The sequence below is a fragment of the Lepidochelys kempii genome, chromosome 12 (genome assembly GCF_965140285.1).
Source record: "Lepidochelys kempii isolate rLepKem1 chromosome 12, rLepKem1.hap1, whole genome shotgun sequence".
Lineage (NCBI taxonomy): Eukaryota > Metazoa > Chordata > Testudines > Cheloniidae > Lepidochelys > Lepidochelys kempii.
In genome coordinates this window covers 1,909,443-1,936,279 of record NC_136391.1, presented here as the reverse complement: position 1 = coordinate 1,936,279, position 26,837 = coordinate 1,909,443, and the positions used below count along the sequence as shown (strand labels likewise).

General features: G+C 49.4%; 1 protein-coding gene across 8 annotated transcripts in view; it reads right to left on the bottom strand.

Moving 5' to 3' along the window:
- Nucleotides 1-58: 58 nt before the first annotated feature.
- Nucleotides 59-26,837, bottom strand: part of WDR59 (WD repeat domain 59) — a 93,258-nt gene continuing 66,479 nt past the window's right edge. For 6 of the 8 annotated variants that reach the window (XM_078848059.1, XM_078848060.1, XM_078848062.1 and 3 more), the window contains 8 exons: nt 19,381-19,514; nt 16,280-16,361; nt 13,942-14,054; nt 9,304-9,451; nt 9,135-9,207; nt 6,899-7,025; nt 3,714-3,856; nt 59-1,912 (listed from right to left, as the gene is read on the bottom strand). In XM_078848059.1, the coding sequence (XP_078704185.1) occupies nt 1,677-1,912; nt 3,714-3,856; nt 6,899-7,025; nt 9,135-9,207; nt 9,304-9,451; nt 13,942-14,054; nt 16,280-16,361; nt 19,381-19,514 (1,056 nt within the window). In that variant the 3' untranslated portion in view covers nt 59-1,676. Of the gene's footprint in view, nt 1,913-3,713; nt 3,857-6,898; nt 7,026-9,134; nt 9,208-9,303; nt 9,452-13,941; nt 14,055-16,279; nt 16,362-19,380; nt 19,540-26,564; nt 26,637-26,837 lie in introns of those variants that run through there. The other 2 variants (XM_078848064.1, XM_078848063.1) reach the window with 2 other exon arrangements.

Genomic DNA, 26,837 nt, shown 5'->3' with positions numbered 1-26,837 from the left:
ATACCAACCCCCACCTTAAACACCCTTCTTCTCCTACACCCCCCACACGGAGTCACTGCCAGCTCCCCCATCGCACCCTGACTTGCCCCACAACTGCCCCTTTCCTGCAAAACTGGGCTGTGCCCCCTCCCCTCCCCAGAGTGCAAGGGGGCAGTTCCTGGGCATTCCCACTGGCAGGGGGCACGGAAGCCAGCACTGACAAGTCCCACTGTCACCACCCCGCCCTGCTCCCAGGGACCACAGACCACCACCCCCACCTGAAGTGCAGGGTTGAGACAATGCCCAGGAGCCCCCAGGCATCACATTTGCTGGGGGGCTGCCCCCAGCTCCCCACCGCCCAGAGCTGCCCAGAGGGGGGGCAAGTGGGGCGATTTGCCCTGGGCCCCACAGGGGCCCCCACGAGTGTTTTCAGTGGCACTTCGGCAGCAGGGGGTCCTTCCGCTCCATGTTTTCGGCGAAGTGCCCCGAAGACCCTGAGCGGAAGGACCCCCTCTGCCAAAGACCCCAGGCCCCCTGAATCCTCTGGGCGGTCCTGCCACCGCCCCAGGAGAGTAGGGGAGACTCAGGGGTGGTGGGAGCCAGGAGCTCCAAGGGGGAAGTGAGCGCAGCAGGATTAGCACCAGGAACCCTCTCACTGCACCAGGCCATTTCCTTGGTTGGGGTTTCTTTTTGGTCTGCTCTGACAATTTAAGCTGGGGTGGCTGGTAGCATGGCGCGGGGCATTCTGGGACTAGTAGTGCAGCTGGCAGCCCAGGGCCCCAGTGAAACACAGCGGCGTGCAAACTACAACTCCCAGCACACCCTGCAACACCCAGTTCCTTTTGCACCTGCGTACTGCACTCCCCAGGCTGCTGAGTGTTTCAGCTGGGGCTGGGAAGTTGCTGACTTCACATTGCTGGGCTGTGGCCCACGCCGGATTAACCCTTTGTGGACCCCTTCGAAGTGTGGGCCTGGCGCCCCCGGAGCCATTGTAAACCCTGTACTGACTGCACTGAGCTGGGGCGGGGGGGATTATACCGTCTACAATTATTAACCAACTGAATAGGAAACTAGGAAACTATCATTTAAAAGGTAGATTGATCCTTTTGTTTCATGTGATTAACAGAATTTTATTAGGCCAAGAAATCACAGTTCAGAAAAAACATTGAAAAAATCTCCCCTGACTCCTTGGTATTGAAATGTCTTCGCTCAGAGTCTCATTGTCCATTTGCTCTTTGAAGACTGAGTTAAGATTGGAACTTCACTCCTGTCTGGAAACGAGTTTCACCTTAACTTAGTTAAGAGGATTGTCTTTGTCAGGGGACTTGATCTTGTCCAACTTCCTCCCCCCAGGAGGCCCTTGGAAAGACCCTCCAGAGGGGGTGTTTCACACACTCCCTCCGGCCCCAGGGAGACGAACCGCCCGCCATGTACCCGTTCTAGCCGAGCCTGATTTTCCCAGAATGGCATTACGAGCAACGGCACAGGGAGTTTGGCCACTTCTAGCTAGAGACACCTGGGAAGATGTTGGAAGACGGGAAGCATTTGGTAATACCAGTACAATGCACAGCAAGGAAACCCTGCTTCAGCCCCCATAGGCATCCTCTGTAGATACTGTGGAGAGAAGCTGACTGACCATGGTTTAGGAATAAGTGTTAGATCAGTTCTGGGACGCTCTCTGCTCTCACTGACTGTGCTCAGAACGTGCTCTCAAGCAGACAGTGGCACCCGCAGCCGGTGGGGCACACTTCCTGGGTGCGAAACCACTCCATCATGTGACTGGTGTGTCCTCCATGCCCACAAGTCAGACAGAAATTGGAGGAGCCTCGCACTGCCACGTGGCAGATGGCACACTGGAAAGTGAAGCCCTTGCAGATGGCGCATTGGGTGCCCCGCACCTCGCTGCGGCAGTGAGTGCAGTACACCCCGAACTCTGGCAGTGGAGGAGAGGGAAAAGAAACAGAGAGAAAAACAGTTACTGCTGGCCCCTGTAGTCCTAGAGACTGCAGTTCTTTACTGGTCCCCGAGCAGGTGCAGCAGAGTCTCCCTCATCTTCCACCAGCCCTGCTGATCTGCCTCAGACCTCACCTGGGGAGCCTGCCTCCCTGAGTAAGAGCAGAGTTCTTCTCACAAGCCTGTTACATTCTTTTGCTGCTCTGCTGAGGCTACCCAGTTAGGCGGAGACACCACAGCATGAGACCCATTAAAACAAGCCATCTGAACAGCGTCAGGAGAAGGGAACTGCTTTTAGCCATGACTAACCTGGGCTGGACTGAGGTGCTGTGGAGGTGAAATCCTCAGCTGCCCTCTTCTCTCTCTACATTTCTGAAGAATTTTGTCTTTAGCATCCATCTCCTCCGTGAGAAACAAACAGGCACAAGCCAATCCCAGCATGTCAGGGGGAGCAAAGACGACCTCTGGTGTGAGGCTGCCATTTTCCTGGAGAAGAGCAGCCATGATCCAGGCTGCTCGGCTCTTCCAGCCCAATGACAAGGTGACGGGGCAAAGCGAGCTTCCTCACAGCTGCTGCTAATGCTGCTTTCCTGTCTGACATTACGCCCACCCAGAAGTGCAGTGTGCCTTCCTCTTGCTAAGCCTGCTGGAGAACTGCAATGGGCAGCCACAGGGTTTGGGGGAGTGTCTTGCCCACCCGTTTTTAGGCTGGGTTTCCTAAAGCCAGAAAACAGGCTTTTGTGATTCTACCCACTAGACCGGGGTGGGCAAACTTTTTGGCCTGAGGACCACATCAGGGTTCCAAAACTGTATGGAGGGCTGGGTAGGGAAGGCTGTGCCTCCCCAAACAGCCTGGCCCCTGCCCCCTATCCACTCCCTCCCACTTCCTGCCCCCCTCAGAACCCCCCACCCATCCAACCTCCCCTGCTCCTTGTCCCCTGACTGCCCCCTCCTTGTCCCCTGACCCCCCACCCTACCCAACCCCCGCCCCTCGCTCCCTGTCCCCTGACTGCACTGACCCCTACCCACACCCCTGCCCCTGACAGGCCCCCTAGGACTCCCACACCTATCCAACCCCTCCTGTTCCTTATCCCCTGATTGCCCCCCCCAACCTCCACCCCATCCAACAACCCCCTGTCCCCTGACTGCCCCCCAGGACCTCCTGCCCCTTATCCAATTACCCCGCCCCCTCCGCCTTACCATGCCGCTCAGAGCAGCATGTCTGGTAGCCACGCCACCTTGCTGCCTCGCAGGAGCTAGCAGGCCCGCTGCACAGAGCGCTGGCAGCATGGCGAGCTGAGGCTGCGGAGGAGTGGGGACAGCAGGGGAGGGGCCGTGGGCAAGCCTCCCTGGCCAGGAGCTCAAGGGCCGGGCCGGGCGTGGCCCATAGTTTGCCCACCTCTGCACTAGACATTGTGAGAACCTCTTAATCCATAGTCAGCGATTGGGTTGGCTCCCCATACTACCCCAGATGAGGAACAGCCTCTAGCACTGTCAAGAGACCATCACTACACAGGGGTAAACACACTTCCAGCTAGTAACATCCCTCCGTCCCACATACAAAGCCACTTAGCCAAGATCTAAAGATCCCATCTCCACGGTGAACTGCCAACGGGGGGGGGCTGAGTACTTACCAAGCAATTTTCTGCCACAGCCAGTCTCTTGATGGACTTAATGGATACATCTTAGGTCATCATGTCTGCTGAATATTTATCCCCAAACCTTTGAGGCAGGACAAGGACAGTACAGGGTAACTGGAAGAGGCAGAATTACACACTCACCAATTCCCTTGTGCGGGTCGGGCGGACAGGAGACGAACTTCAGAACCTCAGCCCGTTTCTCTCGTAGACCCCAGCGATAAAGGATTTCCCCGTAGCATTTCTTGAAGTCATCAAACTGCTGAGTGTTGGCAGGGTCCAGGAGCCTAGAGGAAGGACCCACACAGTCAGTCACTTGATCTGTTCACTCACCACAGTTCTAGCTGCGATTCTCAACCCAGCCACCAGCAATGGCTATGAAGTCACTTCACAGGTAGCTACGGGAGCAACATATTATTTTCCTAGTCTCTCAGACAGTGTTATAATTTTTTGAATGACAATGTCACAGTGAGCCTGAGTGGACCACATCTGTCATCGGAACTAGGATGTGTGGGGGAGGATCAGGTTCTCTTCTGAAGCCCGCGCTGCAGCTGATTCAGGAAAAGATTTCACAGGCAGTCAGCCAATCACTTGAGCAGAATTGGTTTGGCGCATTAAGCTTTCAAGGCCACTAACTGAGTGAAAGTCTGGACTAAGGGCTTGCCAACTCCCCCTTGATTAGCTGTAATGCCACCACGGAACAGCTAGCTATACAGCCTTCCAGCTGACTCTGAGAACTACAGAACCCTCTGTGGAGAAAGAAGTGGTTCGGTCCTGGGGCCGGTTTTGTTCAATATCTTCATAAATGATCTGGAGGATGGTGTGGATTGCACTCTCAGCAAATTTGCGGATGATACTAAACTGGGAGGAGTGGTAGATATGCTGGAGGGGAGGGATAGGATACAGAAGGACCTAGACAAATTGGAGGATTGGGCCAAAAGAAATCTGATAAGGCTCAATAAGGATAAGTGCAGGGTCCTACACTTAGGATGGAAGAATCCAATGCACCGCTACAGACTAGGGACCGAATGGCTAGGCAGCAGTTCTGCGGAAAAGGACCTAGGGGTGACAGTGGACGAGAAGCTGGATATGAGTCAGCAGTGTGCCCTTGTTGCCAAGAAGGCCAATGGCATTTTGGGATGTATATGTAGGGGCATAGCGAGCAGATCGAGGGATGTGATCGTTCCCCTCTATTCGACATTGGTGAGGCCTCATCTGGAGTACTGTGTCCAGTTTTGGGCTCCACACTACAAGAAGGATGTGGATAAATTGGAGAGAGTCCAGCGAAGGGCAACAAAAATGATTAGGGGTCTAGAACACATGACTTATGAGGAGAGGCTGAGGGAGCTGGGATTGTTTAGCCTGCAGAAGAGAAGAATGAGGGGGGATTTGATAGCTGCTTTCAACTACCTGAAAGGGGGTTCCAAAGAGGATGGCTCTAGACTGTTCTCAATGGTAGCAGATGACAGAACGAGGAGTAGTGGTCTCAAGTTGCAGTGGGGGAGGTTTAGATTGGATATTAGGAAAAACTTTTTCACTAAGAGGGTGGTGAAACACTGGAATGCGTTACCTAGGGAGGTGGTAGAATCTCCTTCCTTAGAGGTTTTTAAGGTCAGGCTTGACAAAGCCGTGGCTGGGATGATTTAACTGGGAATTGGTCCTGCTTCGAGCAGGGGGTTGGACTAGATGACCTTCTGGGGTCCCTTCCAACCCTGATATTCTATGATTCTATTTAGAAAAGCTGGACGAGCACAAGTCCATGGGGCCGGATGCGTTGCATCCGAGAGTGCTAAAGGAGTTGGCGGATGTGATTGCAGAGCCATTGTCCATTATCTTGGAAAACTCATGGTTATCAGAGGAGGTCCCAGATGACTGGAAAAAGACTAATGTAGTGCCCATCTTTAAAAAAGGGAAGAAGGAGGATCCTGGGAACTACAGGCCAGTCAGCCTCACCTCAGTCCCTGGAAAAAATCATGGAGCAGGTCCTCAAGGAATCAATTCTGAAGCACTTAGAGGAGAGGAAAGTGATCAGGAACAGTCAGCATGGATTCACCAAGGGAAAGTCATGCCTGACTAATCTAATTGCCTTCTATGACAAAATAAATGGCTCTGTGGATGAAGGAAAAGCAGTGGACGTGTTGTTCCTTGACTTTAGCAAAGCTTTTGACACGGTCTCCCACAGTATTCTTGTCAGCAAGTTAAAGAAGTATGGGCTGGATGAATGGACTCTAAGGTGGATAGAAAGCTGGCTAGATTGTCGGGCTCAACGGGTAGTGATCAATGGTTCCATGTCTAGTTGGCAGCTGGTATCAAGTGGAGTGCCCCAGGGGTCGGTCCTGGGGCCGGTTTTGTTCAATATCTTCATAAATGATCTGGAGGAGGGGGTGTATTGCACCCTCCTCAAGTTTGCAGATGACACTAAAGTGGGAGGAGAGGTAGATACGCTGGAGGGGAGGGATAGGATACAGAGGGACTTAGACAAATTGGAGGATTAGGCCAAAAGAAATCTGATGAGGTTCAACAAGGATAAGTGCAGAGTCCTGCACTTAGGACAGAAGAATCCAATGCACCGCTACAGACTAGGAACCGAATGGCTCGGCAGCAGTTCTGCAGAAAAGGACCTAGGGGTTACAGTGGACGAGAAGTTGGATATGAGTCAACAGTGTGCCCTTGTTGCCAAGAAGGCCAATGGCATTTTGGGATGTATAAGTAGGGGCATTGCCACAGACTGAGGGACGTGATCGTTCCCCTCTATTCAACATTGGTGAGGCCTCATCTGGAGTACTGTGTCCAGTTTTGGGCCCCATAGTACAAGGAGGATGTGGAAAAATTGGAGAGAGTCCAGTGGAGGGCAACAAAAATGATTAGGGGACTGGAACACATGACTTATGAGGAGAGGCTGAGGGAACTGGGGATGTTTAGTCTGTGGAAGAGAAGAATGAGGGGGGATTTGATAGCTGCTTTCAACTACCTGAGAGGGGGTTCCAAAGAGGATGGCTCTAGGCTGTTCTCAATGGTAGCAGATGACAGAACAAGGAGTAATGGTCTCAAGTTGCAGTGGGGGAGATTTAGGTTAGGAAAAACTTTTTCACTAGGAGTGTGGTGAAACACTGGAATACGTTACCTAGGTAGGTAGTGGAATCTCCTTCCCTAGAAGTTTTTAAGGTCAGACTTGACAAAGCCCTGGCTGGGATGATTTAGTCAGGGATCGGTCCTGCTTTGAGCAGGGGGTTGGACTAGATGACCTCCTGAGGTCCCTTCCAACCCTGATATTCTATGATTCTATGAACTGCCCAGAAGCTGCACAAACGGGAGTTGCTGTGTGCTACCTTTTGTTCTTGTCGTGTTGATCTCTCTCGCGCTCCCGGTGGTCAGCGTACGTCAGGTTTCCGTAGCGGAGGTCGTCAGGCGAAGACTCGCACCAGGCGGTGAATGTGTGCTCTGTCTCTTTGCTTGCTGCATAAGTGAAAAGATTGTTAATGTGCCCCAGAAAGGCAGTGATGAGTGGGGTATGAATGAGGCCCTGTGATGTGGGGAGGAGATGTGAAAGTTAGATGGAAGCACGTGCAGCTATGTGCTCTCCCACCCTAGGAAGTGTTAATATTGTCTTCTACACCAGTACGTCTCAACCAGGGGTCCGGGGCGCCCCCGGGGGCTGTGAATAAGTTTCGGGGTTCTGCCAAGCAGGACCAGTGTTAGACTCGCTGGGGCCCAGGGCAGAAAGTCGAAGCTCCGCTGCATGGCCCTGAGCCCCGCCACCTGGGGCTGAAGCAGAAGCCTGAGTAACTTAGCTCCACGGTACCCCCTGTGATGTGGGGCCCTGGGCAATTGCCCTGCTTGCTACCCCTTAATACCAGTCCTGGTTTTTATATGCAGAAAACCAGTTGTTTGGCACAGGTGGGCTGTGGAGTTTTAGAGCACGTTGTGGGGGCCTCAGAAAGCAAAAGGCTGAGAACCCCTGGTCTACACCATTACAAACACTCCTACATCGCAGGGAGCCAGAGCCAACCCTTTCATTTGCAATCAGCCTCTTGCGAGCATCCCTCCAGCTCCCCAGCAAAGGGGCCATGCAATGACTGTATGGGGAGAAGGCTCCCAGGACACAGGAAATCTGGATTCAGAAGGCTGCACCTGTCTTCCACCCCATATGAAAACATGCAGATTGCTTCACAGGAGACTTGCACCGCTGGGTGCTGGTAGGAAAGTTAGCACCAGTACAGTTCCATTCCCAGTGGCTAGGAGCACACTGGTGTCAGGGGTTCCACACCTTGGGCTGGGGGAGGGGAGGATTCTTGTTCCTCTAGGGCCATGTGAGGAGGCTGGTATCAAAAGGGGCCTCATGGAGGAAATCTTTCAGAGAAGCGCATGACCCCTGGGTGTAGGGAGAAGAGTGGCACACCAACATCAGTGGGATTGTCCTTGCTTCTGCTCCCTTCCCTATTCCACAGATAGCTGCAAACTGCACGGAGCGATTAAAGGTTTGCTGCTGCTTGGGCCCAATGTAGGCCATTGAGAGTCAAATATCATGTAAATGGCATTACGCTGGATCCTGGGGAAACAAAAGTGTTAACTTGGTGGGAAATGCCTGTAGGATCCAAAGTATTTGTGTCACTTTTAAGGGCTGCCACCGACACTCGAGCCTTCCCGACTGCCACTATTCTAGCTAAGCCATCGCAAAGTCAAGAAGCAAGCGCCTCTCCCACAACTCTGGAGTAGAGAGAAAACGCGAAGGCCCTGGTCATAGCCCTTCCAGCAAATATCTGAATTGTCCCAACTGGTAATGGCTATGGGCTGCGGTGTACAGAATGACTGGCTTCAAAGTGGACAAGTGCTCTGGCAGCAATGATCCCATATCACCTTGTGTGACCAGCACAGCAACAAGGCAGTGTCACCTGGAGCATCTGCCAAGCCAGGAGAGGAGCAAAATATCACCAGCCACAGCCACCTACTTATCTTTGGTCACAAATACCCGGGAAAATAGAAGGGATGGGACGGATATTTGGAATCAAGTCCTCGAAAGCTGAATGGGGCTTGGGGAAGGTTTGCTCTATTAGACAAAGCAAGCTGCCTCAGTTCCTTGTAGTCCAATATCAGAGAGACAGGTTGTCTAGTAATAGGGTCATTCTGAGTGGTTTGTCCCACCACCCATCTGCCATGGGGAGAGACACTGCCATAGAGAGAGCTGGTTTTGGCTCCAGTGTGATCTCCCATCCAGCGCACTGACAGTGACCTGGAGTCCTCGTGCACATCAGGTGAATTTTGCAGGGAGACTCGTTCCACCAGTGCACAGTTTGACAGAACACACTATGGAAGGACGGAAGAGTCAGAAGAAACATCAACATTAAACCATTAACAAGGGCAGATGGCACTTGGAGTCATGCTCATTTCCAGCCATGGTACCTGACCCACCAAAAAAACCATGGAATTTTGCTCTTTGCTTCTCAGATCCACAATCACTTGCAATTCTTTACCACCATCACCACCACAGATAGCCATTTATTGCCTAGGGTGCTCATGCGAATAAAGTCATTTCCTCTACCTGTCCACTCCCCTGCCTCTCCATACCTATGTTCCAGCCTCCAGTGTTGAGTCCAGGATCTGACATGCTGGAACAGGAGCCCGAAGACGTAAAGCTGGGCTGTTGAGTGGAAACAAGAGGAAGTTGTGTCACATACGAACCAAAGCTATTTCACATTTTCAAGAAAAGCAGTTGGAAAGAAATGGCTGTGCATACATATCGGCTGTGGGAGAGCCCGTTGGAGGAACGCTGAAGGAAGGGTCCAGAGGAACTCACGCATCCCTGCAGCCTGGACTGGGCCTCAAACACACTGCAGAGCATGGCCAGGGTCTGCACGTCATGGAGCTGACAGTAGTGAGCCAGCCTGAGAGAGGAGGAAAAGGGAGAGAGCAGGAGCTGAGGCAGAATTCACCAGCCAAAGGGAACACTGACAGCAGGCCAGGGGTTGGGGGACCTTATGGAACTAACTATGCCCTGCTGCTCAGAGGGTGTATGGGGTCTGGGGGAAATAGACTCTCCTTTTCATTACTTTACAAATAAATAGATAAAAGAGCTTCCAGTTGGATAGACAATCAAGACCTAATTCCCAAGAGATGATGCCTCTCCGCATGGGGGTACCTAATCCCTTACTGTGGGGTGTTTCTTAAGGACCCCATCTGCACTGGGCATGCCCTAGGATCCTGGGGTCTGCACAGTTCCAAAGAGCAGTTCTGCAGGAGCAAGGTTAATTTGAGCCATGAGACTCACCGTCTGATCATTTTGGTGAAGATACTCAGACTTCTCAGGCTCCTGGGGCCACTCCCTGCCCAGACCCCAACCCCAGCTTATAGGCCAGAGCAACGGGGATGAGACCAAAGTTTCATTCCTAAAGAGAGTTAGTTGATAGGGAGGGTTGGGGATGGATTTAATATAGAGCAGCCTGCAACACTGGCAGGAGATGGGATCCAAATGAGAGATCCAAAGTGTGCACTCTGCTCTCTACAAGCAGGATAATTAATAGGAGATGAATGGGGATTTGGGGTGAATTTCATCTATTTTGACATGTGGAGATTGTGCCATGTCCTACGAATCAGGGCTTTGGCCCGGAGCTTGGAGCAGTTTCGGAGCACCGGAGCTGCAGGTTTTTGCCTGGAGCTAGAGCAGAGCCGGCGCACAGCTCCAAAGCCCTGCTACGAATACACTGGTACCTGAGACAGAGACAGCAGATTTGGCCACTGTCAAGAGGTCAAACTAGGTGAATTAGTGGAGATAACTGTTCATGGCAAGGAAGATAGTGAACTAAGATCTCTACTTATTATCATTTGACTAACGTAGTTATCTCCCACTTCCCTTCTCCCTCCTCCCCTTTGCCTCATTCACCATCATCGTCAGGCGATAATGTAGCCTGCAAGCTCTTTTGGGGCAGGGACTATCTTTTAACTGTGTCTGTATAGTACCTAGCACAGCAGGGCCCTGTTTTCTGATTGGCATCCACAGGCTTTACTGCAATACAAACCACAGATGCTTCCTCCCAACCAAACATAAGAGCAGCACCAACAAAGGGAGTTCTCTTCACCGTCTTGGTGAAGGACAGAGATTGGCACTGGTTGGAGGATGGTTATAAGAATGGACTGTTCCTCTTTCCCATACCAGGGCAGAACTAGGGCAGAGCCCATATAGCAGGTTTGGCAGAGCTGTCAGCAAAGCAACTCAAAGCAGATTCTAAGCTTCAGAACAGATTAGCATCGGCTATCAACACTTCCTGTCCAAACAGATTCAGATCAATGTCATGAGGTAGGTAATGTGCTGTGCAAGAGGTCTAAGTGTCAATCAGGCCTTAATGGAGGTAGCTACCAGAAAGCTCTCTGGATGACAAGAGATAGTTTGTACTTGGAGCAACAACAGGGAATTTGATTGTTAAACTGGCAGCCAAATCAAGACATTCAGTTGGAAGGTGGCGAGGGAAAGAATCATAGAATATCAGGGTCGGAAGGGACCCCCGAAGGCCATCCAGTCCAACCCCCTGCTCGAAGCAGGACCAATTCCCAGTTAAATCATCCCAGCCACGGCTTTGTCAAGCCTGACCTTAAAAACCTCGAAGGAAGGAGATTCTACCACCTCCCTAGGTAACGCATTCCAGTGTTTCACCACCCTCTTAGTGAAAAAGTTTTTCCTAATATCCAATCTAAACCTCCCCCACTGCAACTTGAGACCATTACTCCTCCTTCTGTCATCTGCTACCATTGAGAACAGTCTAGAGCCATCCTCTAGATCACTGCGGACTATGTGGCTCTAGGAAGAAGGATAAAGGAGTTGGAGGCGCAAGTGGTGTTCTCGTCCATCCTCCCCGTGGAAGGAAAAGGCCTAGGTAGGGAGCGTCGAATCGTGGAAGTCAATGAATGGCTACGCAGGTGGTGTCGGAGAGAAGGCTTTGGTTTCTTTGACCATGGGATGGTGTTCCATGAAGGAGGAGTGCTGGGCAGAGACGGGCTCCATCTTACGAAGAGAGGGAAGAGCATCTTTGCCAGCAGGCTGGCTAACCTAGTGAGGAGGGCTTTAAACTAGGTTCACCGGGGGAAGGAGACCAAAGCCCTGAGGTAAGTGGGAAAGCGGGATACCAGGAGGAAGCACAGGCAGGAATGTTTGTGAGGGGAGGGCTCCTGCCTCATACTGGGAATGAGGGGTGATCAACAGGTTATCTCAAGTGCTTATATACAAATGCACAAAGCCTTGGAAACAAGCAGGGAGAACTGGAGGTCCTGGTGATGTCAAGGAACTATGATGTGATCGGAATAACAGAGACTTGGTGGGATAACTCACATGACTGGAGTACTGTCATGGATGGTTATAAACTGTTCAGGAAGGACAGGCAGGGCAGAAAAGGTGGGGGAGTAGCCCTGTATGTAAGGGAGCAGTATGACTGCTCAGAGCTCCGGTACGAAACTGCAGAAAAACCTGAGTGTCTCTGGATTAAGTTTAGAAGTGTGTGCAACAAGAGTGATGTAGTGGTGGGAGTCTGCTACAGACCACCGGACCAGGGGGATGAGGTAGATGAGGCTTTCTTCCGGCAGCTCACGGAAGCTACTAGATCGCATGCCCTGATTCTCATGGGTGACTTTAATTTTCCTGATATCTGCTGGGAGAGCAATACAGCGGCGCATAGACAATCCAGGAAGTTTTTGGAAAGCGTAGGGGACAATTTTCTGGCGCAAGTGCTAGAGGAGCCAACTAGGGGGGGCGCTTTTCTTGACCTGCTGCTCACAAACCGGGTAGAATTAGTGGGGGAAGCAAAAGTGGATGGGAATCTGGGAGGCAGTGACCATGAGTTGGTTGAGTTCAGGATCCTGACGCAGGGAAGAAAGGTAAGCAGCAGGATACGGACCCTGGACTTCAGGAAAGCAGACTTCGACTCCCTCAGGGAATGGATGGCCAGGATCCTCTGGGGGACTAACTTGAAGGGGAAAGGAGTCCAGGAGAGCTGGCTGTATTTCAAGGAATCCCTGTTGAGGTTACAGAGACAATTTGATAGCTGCTTTCAACTACCTGAAAGGGGGTTCCAAAGAGGATGGCTCTAGACTGTTCTCAATGGTAGCAGATGACAGAACGAGGAGTAATGGTCTCAAGTTGCAGTGGGGAAGGTTTAGATTGGATATTAGGAAAAACTTTTTCACTAAGAGGGTGGTGAAAAACTGGAATGCGTTACCTAGGGAGGTGGCAGAATCTCCTTCCTTCGAGGTTTTTAAGGTCAGGCTTGACAAAGCCCTGGCTGGGATGATTTAACTGGGAATTGGTCCTGCTTTGAGCAGGGGGTTGGACTAGATGACCTTCTCGGGTCCCTTCCAACCCTGATATTCTATGATTCTATGATTCTTTGGAACCCCCTTTCAGGTAGTTGAAAGCAGCTATCAAATCCCCCCTCATTCTTCTCTTCTGCAGGCTAAACAATCCCAGCTCCCTCAGCCTCTCCTCATAAGTCATGTGTTCTAGACCCCTAATCATTTTTGTTGCCCTTCGCTGGACTCTCTCCAATTTATCCACATCCTTCTTGTAGTGTGGGGCCCAAAACTGGACACAGTACTCCAGATGAGGCCTCACCAATGTCGAATAGAGGGGAACGATCACGTCCCTCGATCTGCTCGCTATGCCCCTACTTATACATCCCAAAATGCCATTGGCCTTCTTGGCAACAAGGGCACACAGCTGACTCATATCCAGCTTCTCGTCCACTGTCACCCCTAGGTCCTTTTCCGCAGAACTGCTGCCTAGCCATTCGGTCCCTAGTCTGTAGCGGTGCATTGGATTCTTCCGTCCTAAGTGCAGGACCCTGCACTTATCCTTATTGAACCTCATCAGATTTCTTTTGGCCCAATCCTCCAATCCTGGATAAAAGCAGCAGTTCCCTCTTACATCAGGCCTCCTCCGTGCTAGTCAATCCAGATGTCTTGGAGCACCACATAGTGTACCATACACATTACATCAGAGCAGAAGCTAATCTTAGCTCAGCCGAAGGGCAGGTAGTCACTTGACGAGAGTGCCAGGGCTGCCTTCTATTTGCAATAAACAGATTTGTGGCTTCCCTCCTTTGTCCCATGAACGTGCACCTCACGATGGAGATGGAGCAGTCTCCCCATGTCCTATAACCCCATACTAAAGGTGTGGGCAGTCACAAGAAGTGCTAGAGAACTCCACAACTAGAGGTTATGCACTGGTTATCCCTGCATCAGCCTTTAGGCAGGATCTCTTAGCTCAAAGTCATTGGGATTAGCAAGCAGCTCCTCTCATCTGAGTCTGAAACAAGACCCTACAACTTTCAGCTCTGAACAGCTCTGCTCCAGAGACTACCGCTGCCCCTGCTTTGAGCCTTCAGAGACCTACAAGGACTCCAGGAGCTGACGTCCAAATGGATGTTGAGCCCAGGGCGTCTCCAAATCCGGGTCAGACTTTGGTCCAAGACAGAGATCTGTGGCTACCGTAGCCAGTGACCAGACCTGGACAGATACAAGAGAAACAGCGTCAAAGACAACTAGAAACAGAAATATACCTGCACTGAGGGCTCTGACCTCGCGCTGCAGTCAGGCATGCAAGGTTCAATAATGGCAGAATTCTTTCTTAACAGGTACAGCTGATTTGCTAGAGGCCCCAGAATCAGCCAAACCCTGATGGTTTTGGAGTTGGGCTCCATAATCATGGAGGATCAGTCAGTCATGTGAACCAACTAGCTACCTCTTAGCTGCAGGAAAGCAGTGTTAGCTGTTGGGGAGGGACCCCATTGACAGACCAGACCAGGGGTCCATCTAGTCTATTAGCCTGTCTGTGACAGCGGACAGCACCAAATACTTCAGTGCAATGTGCAAGAAGTTCCCTAGGGAACAATTATGGAATAAATCGTTGATAGGAGGAGTTTCTTCTTAACCCCCACCCATTTTGAGGTTGGTTTATGCCAGGCAGTGGGAGGTTATCATCATCAATAAGTGTCTAATCTGATTTTTAAAATCTGATGGTGCTCTTGACCTCTGTGACACTGTGTCAATGAGTTCCACAGGTGAACTACAACATATTAAAACACTTGACCTTTGATCAGTTTTAAATTTGCTGCCTTTCAGTTTTATTGAACGCTTCTTGTTCTTTTATTATGCATGAGGAGCACCTCATTTGCCATCTGTATACCTAACCCATTCATTATTTTATATACTCTATCACATCCCCTCTGATTTGTCTCCCTTCTAAACTAAACCGTCCCAGACTTTTCAATCTCTCTCCACTGAGACATCTCTCTAGGACTCATTCACTCTTCTCACCAGTCTTTAACCCCTTGCTAAGTTTTCTGCTATATCCTTGTGAGATGGGGTGACCAAAACTGCACACAGTATTCTAGCTGAGGGTGAACCACTGATTCCGTCACAGAAAAGGAAGAGGGCAGGGAGGGAGGTGTTAGAAGGGCAATGGCAGGTAAGAGACAAGACAAGAGAGCTGAGAACATGGGAGAGAATAGGAAGGTGGAGAGAACGTAGAATGCAAAGAAACAGAGCCAGGGAATTTCAGGAGTGTGGCAGCACTGTGGTACCTGGGGAGATTGGAAAGGATTGAAGTACAGAAGCAAAGCAGGCCCTGAGTGAAGCAGCAGGCCACAGGGGCCAGAAGAAAGCAGGGTAATTCATACAAAGCAGGCTCATAAGGGGACATTGGGAAATTGTCATGCTGCAGCTCGGGGCTCCAGGTCTCAGCTGAGGAGCAGGACATTTCTGTAATGCTGCAGTGCAGGTGGGGGAATGAAATGCAAAAGTGGTGTAAGCACTGCAGCAATCAGCCAGTAAATCCTTCTAGGAATTAGCCTTTCCTATGATGTGCTATTGGATCCTTTTAATCCTTACATCACGTGAATCAGAAAATGTTTGTGGTTTATATTTAAGTAACACAAATATTTTTAAGGCTCGACATTTAGGTTTTTAAAACTTTTTTTTAAAAAAGCTTAAAATGAATTGAAACATTTGTATGAACTTAAGCAAATCAAATGAAATAGTGATTTAAAGGTATAACGTTTTGCTGGAGGGTTTGCAACACAAACATCAGACTATCCTGCTAAGGTAGGAGAATCAGAAAGTAACAGAGTACAAACAAAATGAAACTGAAACTAGTCTGTTTTCACCGGCCCAGTGGAATCCAATGCAAAGTAAGCAGCATGATGGAGAAAAGGAAGGTCTCAATACACGAAACACTATTAGATTGTAAGGTCTTTGGGGCACAGGCTGTCCGCCTTTTGTATTCGTCCCTATGGGTATGAGCCCCACAAGGAGAAGAGAGAGAGAGTTCCTCTTGCCAAAATGCTTACAGCAGCTGCAGTGATTTTGATGCATGGCCATTCCAGTCACTGACACAGTAGCACGCCCTGTATCTAGGTTGGCCTATGAGAAATTCTCAGAGCACCTAGTCATCTCAGCTGGTTTGGCAAAGGGTCTGAAACGAACCATTTGCTGGCCTGGCCAGGGATTTCTCAATGAGATGTTACAAAAGTGTCAGTGCTTCTGCCCCAGTTACCAGGGACGACTCGTCTTAACCCTTCCAGGTGGTCTCTGCAGCGACTGCTGTGCCCCAACGACCCAGCCATGCCCTTGAAATCCAGGATGATGGCATGAGAATGACAAGGCGAGAGTAACGTATTCACTAAGGCGTCCCATTCAGCTGCTGTGCTCTAGATAAAGGGCAAGCCCAATACCTGGACGAGATCCCTACGTCCAACTGCCAGGGCTGAGGAGGCATTCTTCTGGCAGGTCTCCTGAATGTTACTGACGTTCAGTCTGAAAAAGAAAGAGGGCTCATTTCTTACTGACACACTACTTGCCAAGGGAGGGTTGGCTATGGATCACGACTACTGGACAGAACTCCCTAATCACACTGCAGGGTCAGATCGATCAGCATTTCCTCCACAGTCATTAAGAGACACCCGACCGCATGCCATCCAGCCGCCCTAACAGAGTGTCCACTGCACAATGTCCTGTTTCAATCCAACAGTGAATAGCAGGATCTGCTCTGACAGTCATCCGGAGATGGTCCACCACCAAAGAGTTATTACCATGGTGACATACTGGTGCAATGTGGAGCTGAGATTTGTTCTTGTACCCAGAAGCTGATAGCCATCTGGGCTGCCCCATTTACAAATTATTGTTACCATTCAATCCACCAGTCAGTTCATTTTATAGCCAGCTCTAGACTTTGAGGGGGAGCCAGGTATGACCCTGGGTGGGATGACATGCCACCACTGACAAGCCTCCAGCAGCACTGAGGGATTAGTGAGGCAGTACATGGACTTCACAGCTACTTGGCGGATTTCACGCTCACTGGCGGCAACACAGCTCCCCTAAACACCCCCATGATTTTCTCTTTCATCTGCTTCCATTCCTATCAGGGAGTACTGGGGAAAAGACTGCGTAAGACCTTACAAGCAAATGGACCAGAAAGAGACCCTCCCCCTTTAAAGACAACCTGCAAATGTGAAACAATTGGCCAGTGGCTGGGTTATTTTTGCTTCTTTATGATAGAAAAGGTAGGGAAGGGATTTTGTGTTTTTTTTCCTTTTTAAAAACACATGACATTTAGGGACCATCTCGCCTCAAAGGTCCTCTGCTGACGAGGGAGAATGACAAGATCACTAGAATGGAAATGAAAGTGTAGCAATTGAAAGAAGAGTTTTCCCATCTGTTTTTCTGTTTGCTTTAGAACTTCAATGACTAATTAGCACATTGGAGAAAGGATGTCTTTAATAAAGATTCAGCACCTCCATACTTTTGATTTAGAGGAAAGCACTCACAATACAGATGCACAGCCCTGAAATTAATATGCTGTGATACAGGAAGGCCAGAGAACAGTGGTAGAGTGTTAGAGGGGAAATATATAAGCCCTAGGCTAATTAAGGCATAGTTCCCTGTAGACTAGGGAGGGTTGCTACAGGTTAATTGGAGCACCTGTTGTCAATTAAGGCCCTGTCAGGAACCTAATAAAATCTTCAGGCAGTCTGTCATAAATATAAAGGGAAGGGTAAACCCCTTTGAAATCCCTCCTGGCCAGGGGAAAGCTCCTCTCACCTGTAAAGGGTTAAGAAGCTAAAGGTAACCTCGCTGGCACCTGACCAAAATGACCAATGAGGAGACAAGATACTTTCAAAAGCTGGGAGGAGGGAGAGAAACAAAGGGTCTGTGTGTCTGTCTATATGCTGGTTTCTGCCAGGGATAGACCAGGAATGGAGTCTTAGAACTTTTAGTAAGTAATCTAGCTAGGTACGTGTTAGATTATGATTTCTTTAAATGGCTGAGAAAAAGAACTGTGCTGAACAGAATAACTATTTCTGTCTGTGTATCTTTTTTGTAACTTAAGGTTTTGCCTAGAAGGGTTCTCTATGTTTTGAATCTAATTACCCTGTAAGGTATCTACCATCCTGATTTTATAGGGGGATTTCTTTATTTCTATTTACTTCTATTTTTATTAAAAGTCTTCTTGTAAGAAAACTGAATGCTTTTTCATTGTTCTCAGATCCAAGGGTTTGGGTCTGTGGTCACCTATGCAAATTGGTGAGGCTTTTTATCCAACATTTCCCAGGAAAGGGGGGGTGCAAGTGTTGGGAGGATTGTTCATTGTTCTTAAGATCCAAGGGTCTGGGTCTGTAGTCACCCAGGCAAATTGGTGAGGCTTTTTACCAAACCTTGTCCAGGAAGTGGGTGCCAGGTTTTGGGAAGTATTTTGGGGGGAAAGACGTGTCCAAACAGCTCTTCCCCAGTAACCAGTATTAGTTTGGTGGTGGTAGCGGCCAATCCAAGGACAAAGGGTGGAATATTTTGTACCTTGGGGAAGTTTTGACCTAAGCTGGTAAAGATAAGCTTAGGAGGTTTTTCATGCAGGTCCCCACATCTGTACCCTAGAGTTCAGAGTGGGGGAGGAACCTTGACACAGTCAGAGGGGGAGGAGGAAGGAGAGAGGACTGGAGCGTGGAGGGTTGTTGTGAGATTTGGAAGACCAGAGAACTGAGGTAAGGGAGACCCTGCTGCAGCAGGACAGGGAGACTCCCTCCCCACAGCGTTGAAGGACTGAGGGTAAGAAACCTGCAGGGGCTGGGATTCAGAGCAAGGAGCAAACCCAGACCCCTCCCGTTTCCCTCCTCTATTGCCTTCCTGGGCCACTAGCAGGGCCCTCAGCACCCAAGAGCAGGGGCAAGGGGTGGCGTCTTAATGCCTCCGAGGGCCCCCCTCCCCCCCAAGAAAAGGGCACGTCCCACCATATGAACATTGGCCATCTTGTCACAACGCGCGCGCACACAAAGTTGAAAACACCTTTTTGAGAGCAAGAGAGAGGAAGCGTGTTTGAGTGTATGTGCACGCATAGGTAGGTAGATAGAGAGATAAACAGATAGCTATGGATTTCCAGGCCTCCTCATCCATTGTAAAGAAGCAAAAAAGGGCGAAAGCCCATTCCAAAACCAACCCTTTAGAGTTCTCCTTTAACATGCACCCCTATGAAAAGGGGCCCACGCTCACAATGTTTGTTTCAAATGATGAAGTCCTGCAACAGCCAGATATACAATTTTCAGCTGCTAGGGCTGGCGCTGGTTCCCACATTTCCTTCACCATGCATCCCTTCCAGAAGTTTTTGGGAAAGAAGCCATCTCTCCTAGGTAGACAGGGACACCATGGGAATGATGCAAGAGGTGAAGGATGGTGCTCAGTGGAACAAGATGTTGATTGATTTTGACACTGCAGAGCACAGCGGTGGCATTGAGGGCCACCTTAGTTCGGGGCTAGAGATAGGGCTCTGTGGGCTGGTACTCACATGTACTGCTCCCCTAGCGATTTGTGCACGGGAAGCAGGCAAGAGATATCCTGTATGATGACTTTGCCAGCAGCTTTAATAGGTCGGTTATTCGCATCTGTCCCCTCACGCTTGCTTTTCCATCTCCTTGATTTCTGCAGAATAGATGGCAACAAGTAACTGAGGGAGGAAGACAGCAGCTGTTATCAGGGCAGGAACAATGCATGAGCATCAGGAGTAATGCAAGCAGCACCCACCCCTGCCTTCCGAAAGCTGTGTGTTACCCCCCGAAGAACAATAATAATTACATTAATTAACAAGTGTCTCCATCTCTAGGAAGTGAAAGCCAGGCAAGTGGCAAGCCCAAGGGCAAACACACACGCTTGAGAGGGATTTTACAAATTCCAGGGGGGTAGGCAGTAAAAACAAATCAATACCTAGCAAGCCAATAATACGCAGAAAGGGTGGCAGAAGGACCAATAAAATATCTTCAATGGTTCCGGGTCTGGTCCCAAGAGCCCACTATACACAGGACGACCACTGAGTTCAGCAAGAGCTCTGAGCAGAGATGTGTGGGAGGAGGTCCTTTATTTGCTGCTAGCTTCAGACCAGAGTTACAAAGAGAAGTTGACATGCCCATGTTGTCTCTTCTACCTAGTTCTAATGGGTCCTTTGTGTGTCATTGTCTAGGACCAGGGTGGGACTGACTTGGATTCCAGTGCCTCCTTGTCTACAGCATTCACCAATGCTTCTGTCTGAGAATAAAAGCTGGCTGCCTGGTGGCAACACTCAATCAGAGGAGCCCACGACCTTCCTACAGCAGTCGCCACTCAGAACCGGCTAATTTCAGGAGACAGAGCAAGGAAGCCAAGCATTTCCCCAAATGGCCACAGAGTTTTCACCTTTATGCCAGGATGTATAAAACTACTTTGGCCACCCACATCAATTATTTTAGATGGCCAGTTTCCTGGCCTCTTCCAACTCCTCAGCTTGTCGGCCCACCACTGGAGGGAGAGGAGTGGGTGCATGCAGTGGCCTGACCACACAAAGGGCCTGGAGCAATGTCTTGCAGGAGACACTGGCTGCTACGTGATGCTCTCGGATTGTGCCTTTGATTCCTGGAAAATCCAAGATGGGCAATGGATCTCTTGGTGAACAGAGTGAAATAGCAAGGGTCTGCTGAACGCGCCCTGACTGCACAGGAACAGACTGGGCAGGCTTAAAAATTACACACACAGGCACTTGATTTTTAAAGGTCATTTAAAATTAATTCCTCCCTTACTGACTCTGGGTTTTGCCATGCAGCAGCTGAGGTCATCACTAGAACCTGCCACACAGAACCAAGAAGGAATGCACGCTCCTTACCTCGTTGAGATGGCACAGGTGAGACAGAGCCCGGAGGGTCTGGACCTGGGCTCTGGCAGGTAAGTGAAGGACAGATTTTTTTAAAGAGAGTCTAGGATGGGATTTAAGGTCAGGGTGACATAGGAGCACATATCCCATTGACTTTCAATGAGGCAGATGTGGGTGCTTTTCAAAGCCCCACCCATACTTCTGTAGCCTGCACAGGTATGATCTGATATTCAGAGGCATTGAGCATTTACATCAAAAGGGGTGCTGTGGATGCTGCTCAGAACCTCTGAAAATCCAGCTACCAGGGCTCTGCCCTCACGTCCAGCTGTGCAAACCCCAGAGAATCAGGGCAGAAATTTTGACATTCAACAGCATTGTGTATTTGTTCCTAAAAGCATCAGAATTCATCTCTGAGTGGGATCACTCTGTAGGGTGTGGGCCAGTGTCCTCTCTGATATGCAGGGCTTGCCTTTAGTCCAGTAGTTCCTTGAACTGCTCCCTGAAACTGATCAATATGTTGCGTGCCAGACGTTGCTCTCATTGGAGTCAATGGAAAATGCCAATAGACTTCCCAGAGCAGGCTGGATCTATTTGGAGGATACCCACAGAAGTATCAATGTTTTACAGCAGGTAGCCATTAGTGCATGGGGGGAAGGGAGGAAATAGAGAATGTGCTTTGCGCTATAGCATGCATGCTTCCCCACTCTGTGCCCCACACAGCATTGACCAGGAACCTCCTTGGGTCAGAAGGGAGCAGACGTTTGAACCCAAGTTTGCAGGCGCAGGGCCTGTTCTCTGCAGGTCTAATGCCACCGACTCTGGCAGAGGTATGCCAGCAGAGTACTCTGGAGAGCAGTGTACCACACAGTGGCCACCCGTTAATTAGCGGGCCCCAGCAGGGGAGAGGATTCCATCTGCTCTGCAGCACTCACAGATGGACAATTCTCCCAGACTGAAGTAGGTTCCTCTGAAACACACACACACTGCCCTTCTGTCACTGAAAGCAGATTCAAACCCCGCCTGCCTTTAGGGAGGCATTTTGGAGACTCAGAACATGGACAAAACACAGCATTTTCCACAAGTAAACTAGTCACTTTGGGGGGGGGGGGGGGGCGGTGAGGATGGAAGAATGGGATATTCCACGAATGGATCATTTACACTGCTAGATGTCAACAGGGCAGGCAAAACAATGAAGACATTAACTGATTACTGGGCCTGTCAATCAAATCTTCCCCCTTCCCTTGGATAAGGGCTGTCTACATACTTGCAAAATTTGGACCCAGGATTGTTCACTGGCCTAGCTCCACCAGTAGAGCTAGATGACATGGTGGTTACAAAACCCACACCCCCTGCCTACCCTACAGCTTCTGTCCCCGCCCCCCCGCCCCCAGAGCTGTGCCTGTGGAGATAGCTCCAATTAAAAGTCCTGCTTGCTTCAACCAACCAGTGGCAGTAGGACAGAAAGCCAAGGAAGCAGCAGGAGATGTCAGCCTTGGTGTGGGCAGCCAAACGTGAGCCATATCAACCTTCACGTGTAATAGTGAGGTGAAGCCCATGGAGACTGCAGGTCCCAAGTGACGTTCCACCTTGGTCCAAATGATTGGCAAACCACAAGAGTAGCCCTCAGTTGGGCAATATTTGGGCACTTTTAAGGCAGGATTACCCAAGGTCAGAAGTGTCCCGTGTTTGGGTCTGTCATTGCACGGGGCTTGGGAAAAGATCACACAAGGTTCCATCTCCCTTTTTGCTCAACTTGTTTCCCAGGGAGCATTCTCCTCGATGGTTTAAAGACACCCCTCTGTCCACAGCATTCAAGAGGCACAGGAAATGCGCTTCTCCCTGGGGGCTCTGCCACAGGCTGATGGTGCCCCACTGCCTTCATGACACACTAGCCTGCAATTGGCTGCTCAGGTTTAAAGAGGCTGGGAACATAATGGGTGGTGCTCAACTGTCAATTAATGAGTCTGCCCCCATTGTACTTGAAGCTGCAGGTGGAAAATTTGGGTCATTTGTCCCCAACCTTTCTACCTCTATCTTCGTGCAATCTAGAATCCAAGCCAGTGGGAACTGCATCTCCTCAGCTGCTTCAGAGAGCCCAAGAGGAGAGGCAGGAGAGAAAGGAAATAGCTAGTGACAGTGAATTGAGATTCTTGAGCTCCTCTGAGCATCAAGAGGAAGGAACCGAGAGTGTTCAGACAGTCATGGGGAAGGGGATGGTTGTGGGGAACAGCCCTGAGTAATGACTGCACAGCTAGCCCAAGGGTGCCATTTGCTGCAATCTGAGGTGATAATGATGGCAGTAAACGGGTTAAATGTGGAAACAGACAGCCCAAGAATAAGCCACCGACTGCTTGTAGCAACCACAATTATCCCTGCATAATCAGCAGAGCGGGTTACAAAATCCTGCATGCTCCTCTTGGAATGGGGCTACTGAACATTCGTGTCTCCCCTCAGGATCTTGCTGACACAGGCAGTGTCTTAGGTAGCCCCATGAAATGTAGGGGCACATCAGAGATAGAGAGGTTCAAGGGTTAAATTTCTTTTAATGGGGTGGAGGGATAGAAGGAGGGGAGAATGCAGACAATGCCAAGGATTAAGTTCACCAAGCTCCAGATCAGGTTCAAGCTGCTTCTCATGAAATCTCCAGTGGGGCGCAGTGTGTTTGTCAAGTCTTTCTTGCTCAAAAAGTTCTCCTCCTTGTATTTTGAACAACAAACCCCAGTAAACTCCAATTACAGGTGTCCGAAACCTGCCTGGCCACCAAACTGCCAGGGTTTTTAGAACAAGCTTCTCTGCAACATTAAGATTTGCTATTTGCAATGTCTGCCCTGGTAGCCAGTCCCAGCAGCTTCCAAGGAAGGGGCAAAAAATCCCAAGTGGGCAATTACGGAAAAACTTGTCCATTTGGGGACTATTTCTTCCTGACCCTCATCATCATTAGTGGCTGGTTCCTGCCCTGAAGCAGGATGGTTTGGTGCCTCTCTCATGTAATTGGTGGATAGTCTCATTATCCTGATCAGTGTCTAATTGTTCTCTGACTCCCCCTAAGTTCTCAGTCTCAGTGATCTCTGGTGGCAAGAAAGGTCACATGATAGTTATGTAGGGCATAAAAATATTTTTTTTTAATCAGTTTTACATTTGCTTATGGGGTTTCACTGACTGTCCCCAGCTCTTGGTTATGAAACAAAGTAATTCACTTTTTCCATATGAGGCATTGTTTTGTATCCCTCCATCATGTCTCCTCCTCTCTAAAATTAAACAGTTCCATCTTTTGAGTCTCTCTTTATATGGAATTCCCCTCGTGGCTCTAACTATTTTAGCTGCCTGTCTTCAAAAACCCCTTCGATTTCTTCTGTATCTCTTTTGAGGCAGGGTGACTGGCACTGAACACTGTTTTCCAGGTGAGGGCGTGCTATTGGTTTATACAATCATTACATGGCATCCTTCCTGTGCCAATACTGGGGCACAGAGTGGAATCTAGACTCTGCTATTCCGCTCTGTCATTGTCTGCTGTACAGTGGTAAGACTGACTGGTCTGCTCTCCCTAGGATGCCCGAGTTTCCTCACACCAGCTGCTTTCCACTTGACAGCTTCCCAGGGGAGTTTGTCTCTTGGCATCCAAAGTACATGCCCCAAATTCAACCAGGGCTTTCTTCTAATTCTAGTGGAAATGAGACGTTGGTGAGTAATTTCTCAGATCTCTACATTGGTGGTGAAGTCTTTCCTTCCAACGCTTAGAATTTTTCAGACACTTATTTTCGACAGTGTCTACTTTTCTGTTTAACATTTTGGTAGACTGATTTCTAGAATGCCTTAATACTATGGATAGCACTAGTCTTTACACATCCTGACATTGTGACTGCTGCATATTGAGCAGAGGTTTCTATTGCACTGTCCTCAGTGATGCCCAGGTCTGCTTCCTGAGCAATTATATTTCACTCCACACTCCTCAATTCAGAGGATTCCTTTCAGTGAGCATTACTTTGCTTCTCTCATTGTGGAATTCCTTCCACCTGTTGTGCTGAACAGTCACCTAGCTTGGTTAGGTCCTTCTGTAGTTCCTCACTCAAATTAGGTTCCTCTTCTCCTGTCTTGACTCATCTAAGCAATGATGGGTTATCCACACATTTTGACACCTCACTACTCACTCCCTTTTCCAGATAATTGATAAATAAATTGAACACTGGCCTGAGGATAGAACTTTGGAGCATCTCACTTAAACTTTTGCCATGTTGGAAAACTGGCCATTTTCCTCTAGCTCTGTTTTCTGTCTTAGTTGCTGATCCACGGTAAAACTTTATTTCTCACCCTATCAGAACATTGGTTTCCTTAATAGCCTTTTGCAACGGATTCTGTCAAAGGATTTTTGAAAGTCCAAATGAATTATGTCTTTCTATTCTCTTTCAGCCACTATTTTGGTGACACATTCATAGAGTTGTAGTAGATTACGGAGGTACAATTTTCTTTTACAAAAGCCATGCTGGTCTGTCGCTATCGTATCATGTTCCTCTAGGTGTACCATAATTCTATTTTTAATTAGAGCTCAACCATGTACCTGGTACTGAACTACAGATTACTGCTCTGTCATTCCCAAAATAATCCCTACTGCTTTTTTAGAGGTAGGACCGAAGGGTAGCAAATCTATTGAATTAAAAACCAGCAGCTGATTTTCATGATAGCAGGTTTTTGTCAGCAGCTCAACCACTTCCTTTAAGTGAATTTTTCTTCTAAAATGGTTGGATGATGCTGCGAAGTCCAGGAGACTTGCTGCTCTTTAGCAGTTTGTTCCAGGACCTCTTTGAAATCTCCATCTCTGACCCCTTGTCCTTATCTGAAAAGAGAAGGCCTGGGACAGGCGTGACCCCTCCTCCTCGGTTGTTTTGACTGATTGTCAGGGTCTATGGAAGACTGGTACCAATGACTGGGATGTGGGCGGTCTGGCCTGGTGATCACCGCAGTGTTCAGGAACCAAAAGCCAACAGGTATGTCCAGAGTCAGGTGTTGGAGCTGAAAGCTGGAGGCAGGGTCAGACAGGAAACAGGTGCACCAGTGCTGATTCAGAAACCAAAGAGCCATAGCCTCGTCAGAGCCAGAGCAGTCAGTCACCAGGGTGATAGGATTCAGGGACTGGAGCAAGTAGCGGAAATAGGACAGGGTCAAAGTCAGGAACTGGGGACAAGGCTGGAGTCAGGGTCTGTAGCAGCAAGCCAGGATCCAACCTGTTGCACAGACAACTTCCTGTGTCTCTTTCTAGCTTAAATAGCATACTCAAGAGCTCCTCCCATCAGGTACCTCTGGGCAGTAACTTTAGTGGACAGCTCCCAATTCTCCAGTCAGTAGTAGAGCTGTTAGGTGGTACTGTGGATCCAGCAGTGGCCTGAGCGCCTGTGGGCATGGGTTCAGGACTCACGGATCCTCACACTGGTGCAAAGAAATCATTTTGCTTTTCTGCAATGTCCTTAGCCTCCTTAATTGCTCCCTTTACTCCTTGAAAGTAAAGTACATCCTTTTCTACTATGTTATTAGCCTCTCTGATCTCCCTCAGCAGCCTTTTCGTGATCAGAAGGCTGGGTTGGACAAGCCCACTAGTATACTCTTACAGTTTGGGATCTGTCTCTCTACAGATGCTACCGCCCATTCAGAAGTGTTATCATATTTGATTCTCTGGACTCTTTTAGGTTCAGTGTATAGTGCAACTCCCCTACTCCATGACCCCATCTACCCCTTCTTGGCACTGGGTCTAATAATGGAACAGCCTGTTGTTCAGGTTAGCCTAGGTCAGGCAGGGAGTGCTTTATTCTTGGGCAGAAGACAGGGTAAGGGAAGGAGAGCATTAGCACAGCACACAGTACCGGGAAGTCGTTAATTGCTTGTATGGACCAGCGCCGCCGAGCAGAGCGAAGAGACATCTGCGCATGAAAACACTACACCCCAGATGAGAAAGGAAGAAAGGCACCAAGAAAAAGAAAAGAATAAATAACTAAAATCCAAAAAAGCCTGGACCGAGGGAGCAAGGGGCATTGTGGCCTGTAGTTTGTTACTCCACAGTGTTCCACAAAGGGCCATTTCAAATCAAGGTCCAATCGGAAGCATCACCCCTTCCTTCTGCAGTGTGACATTAGCCA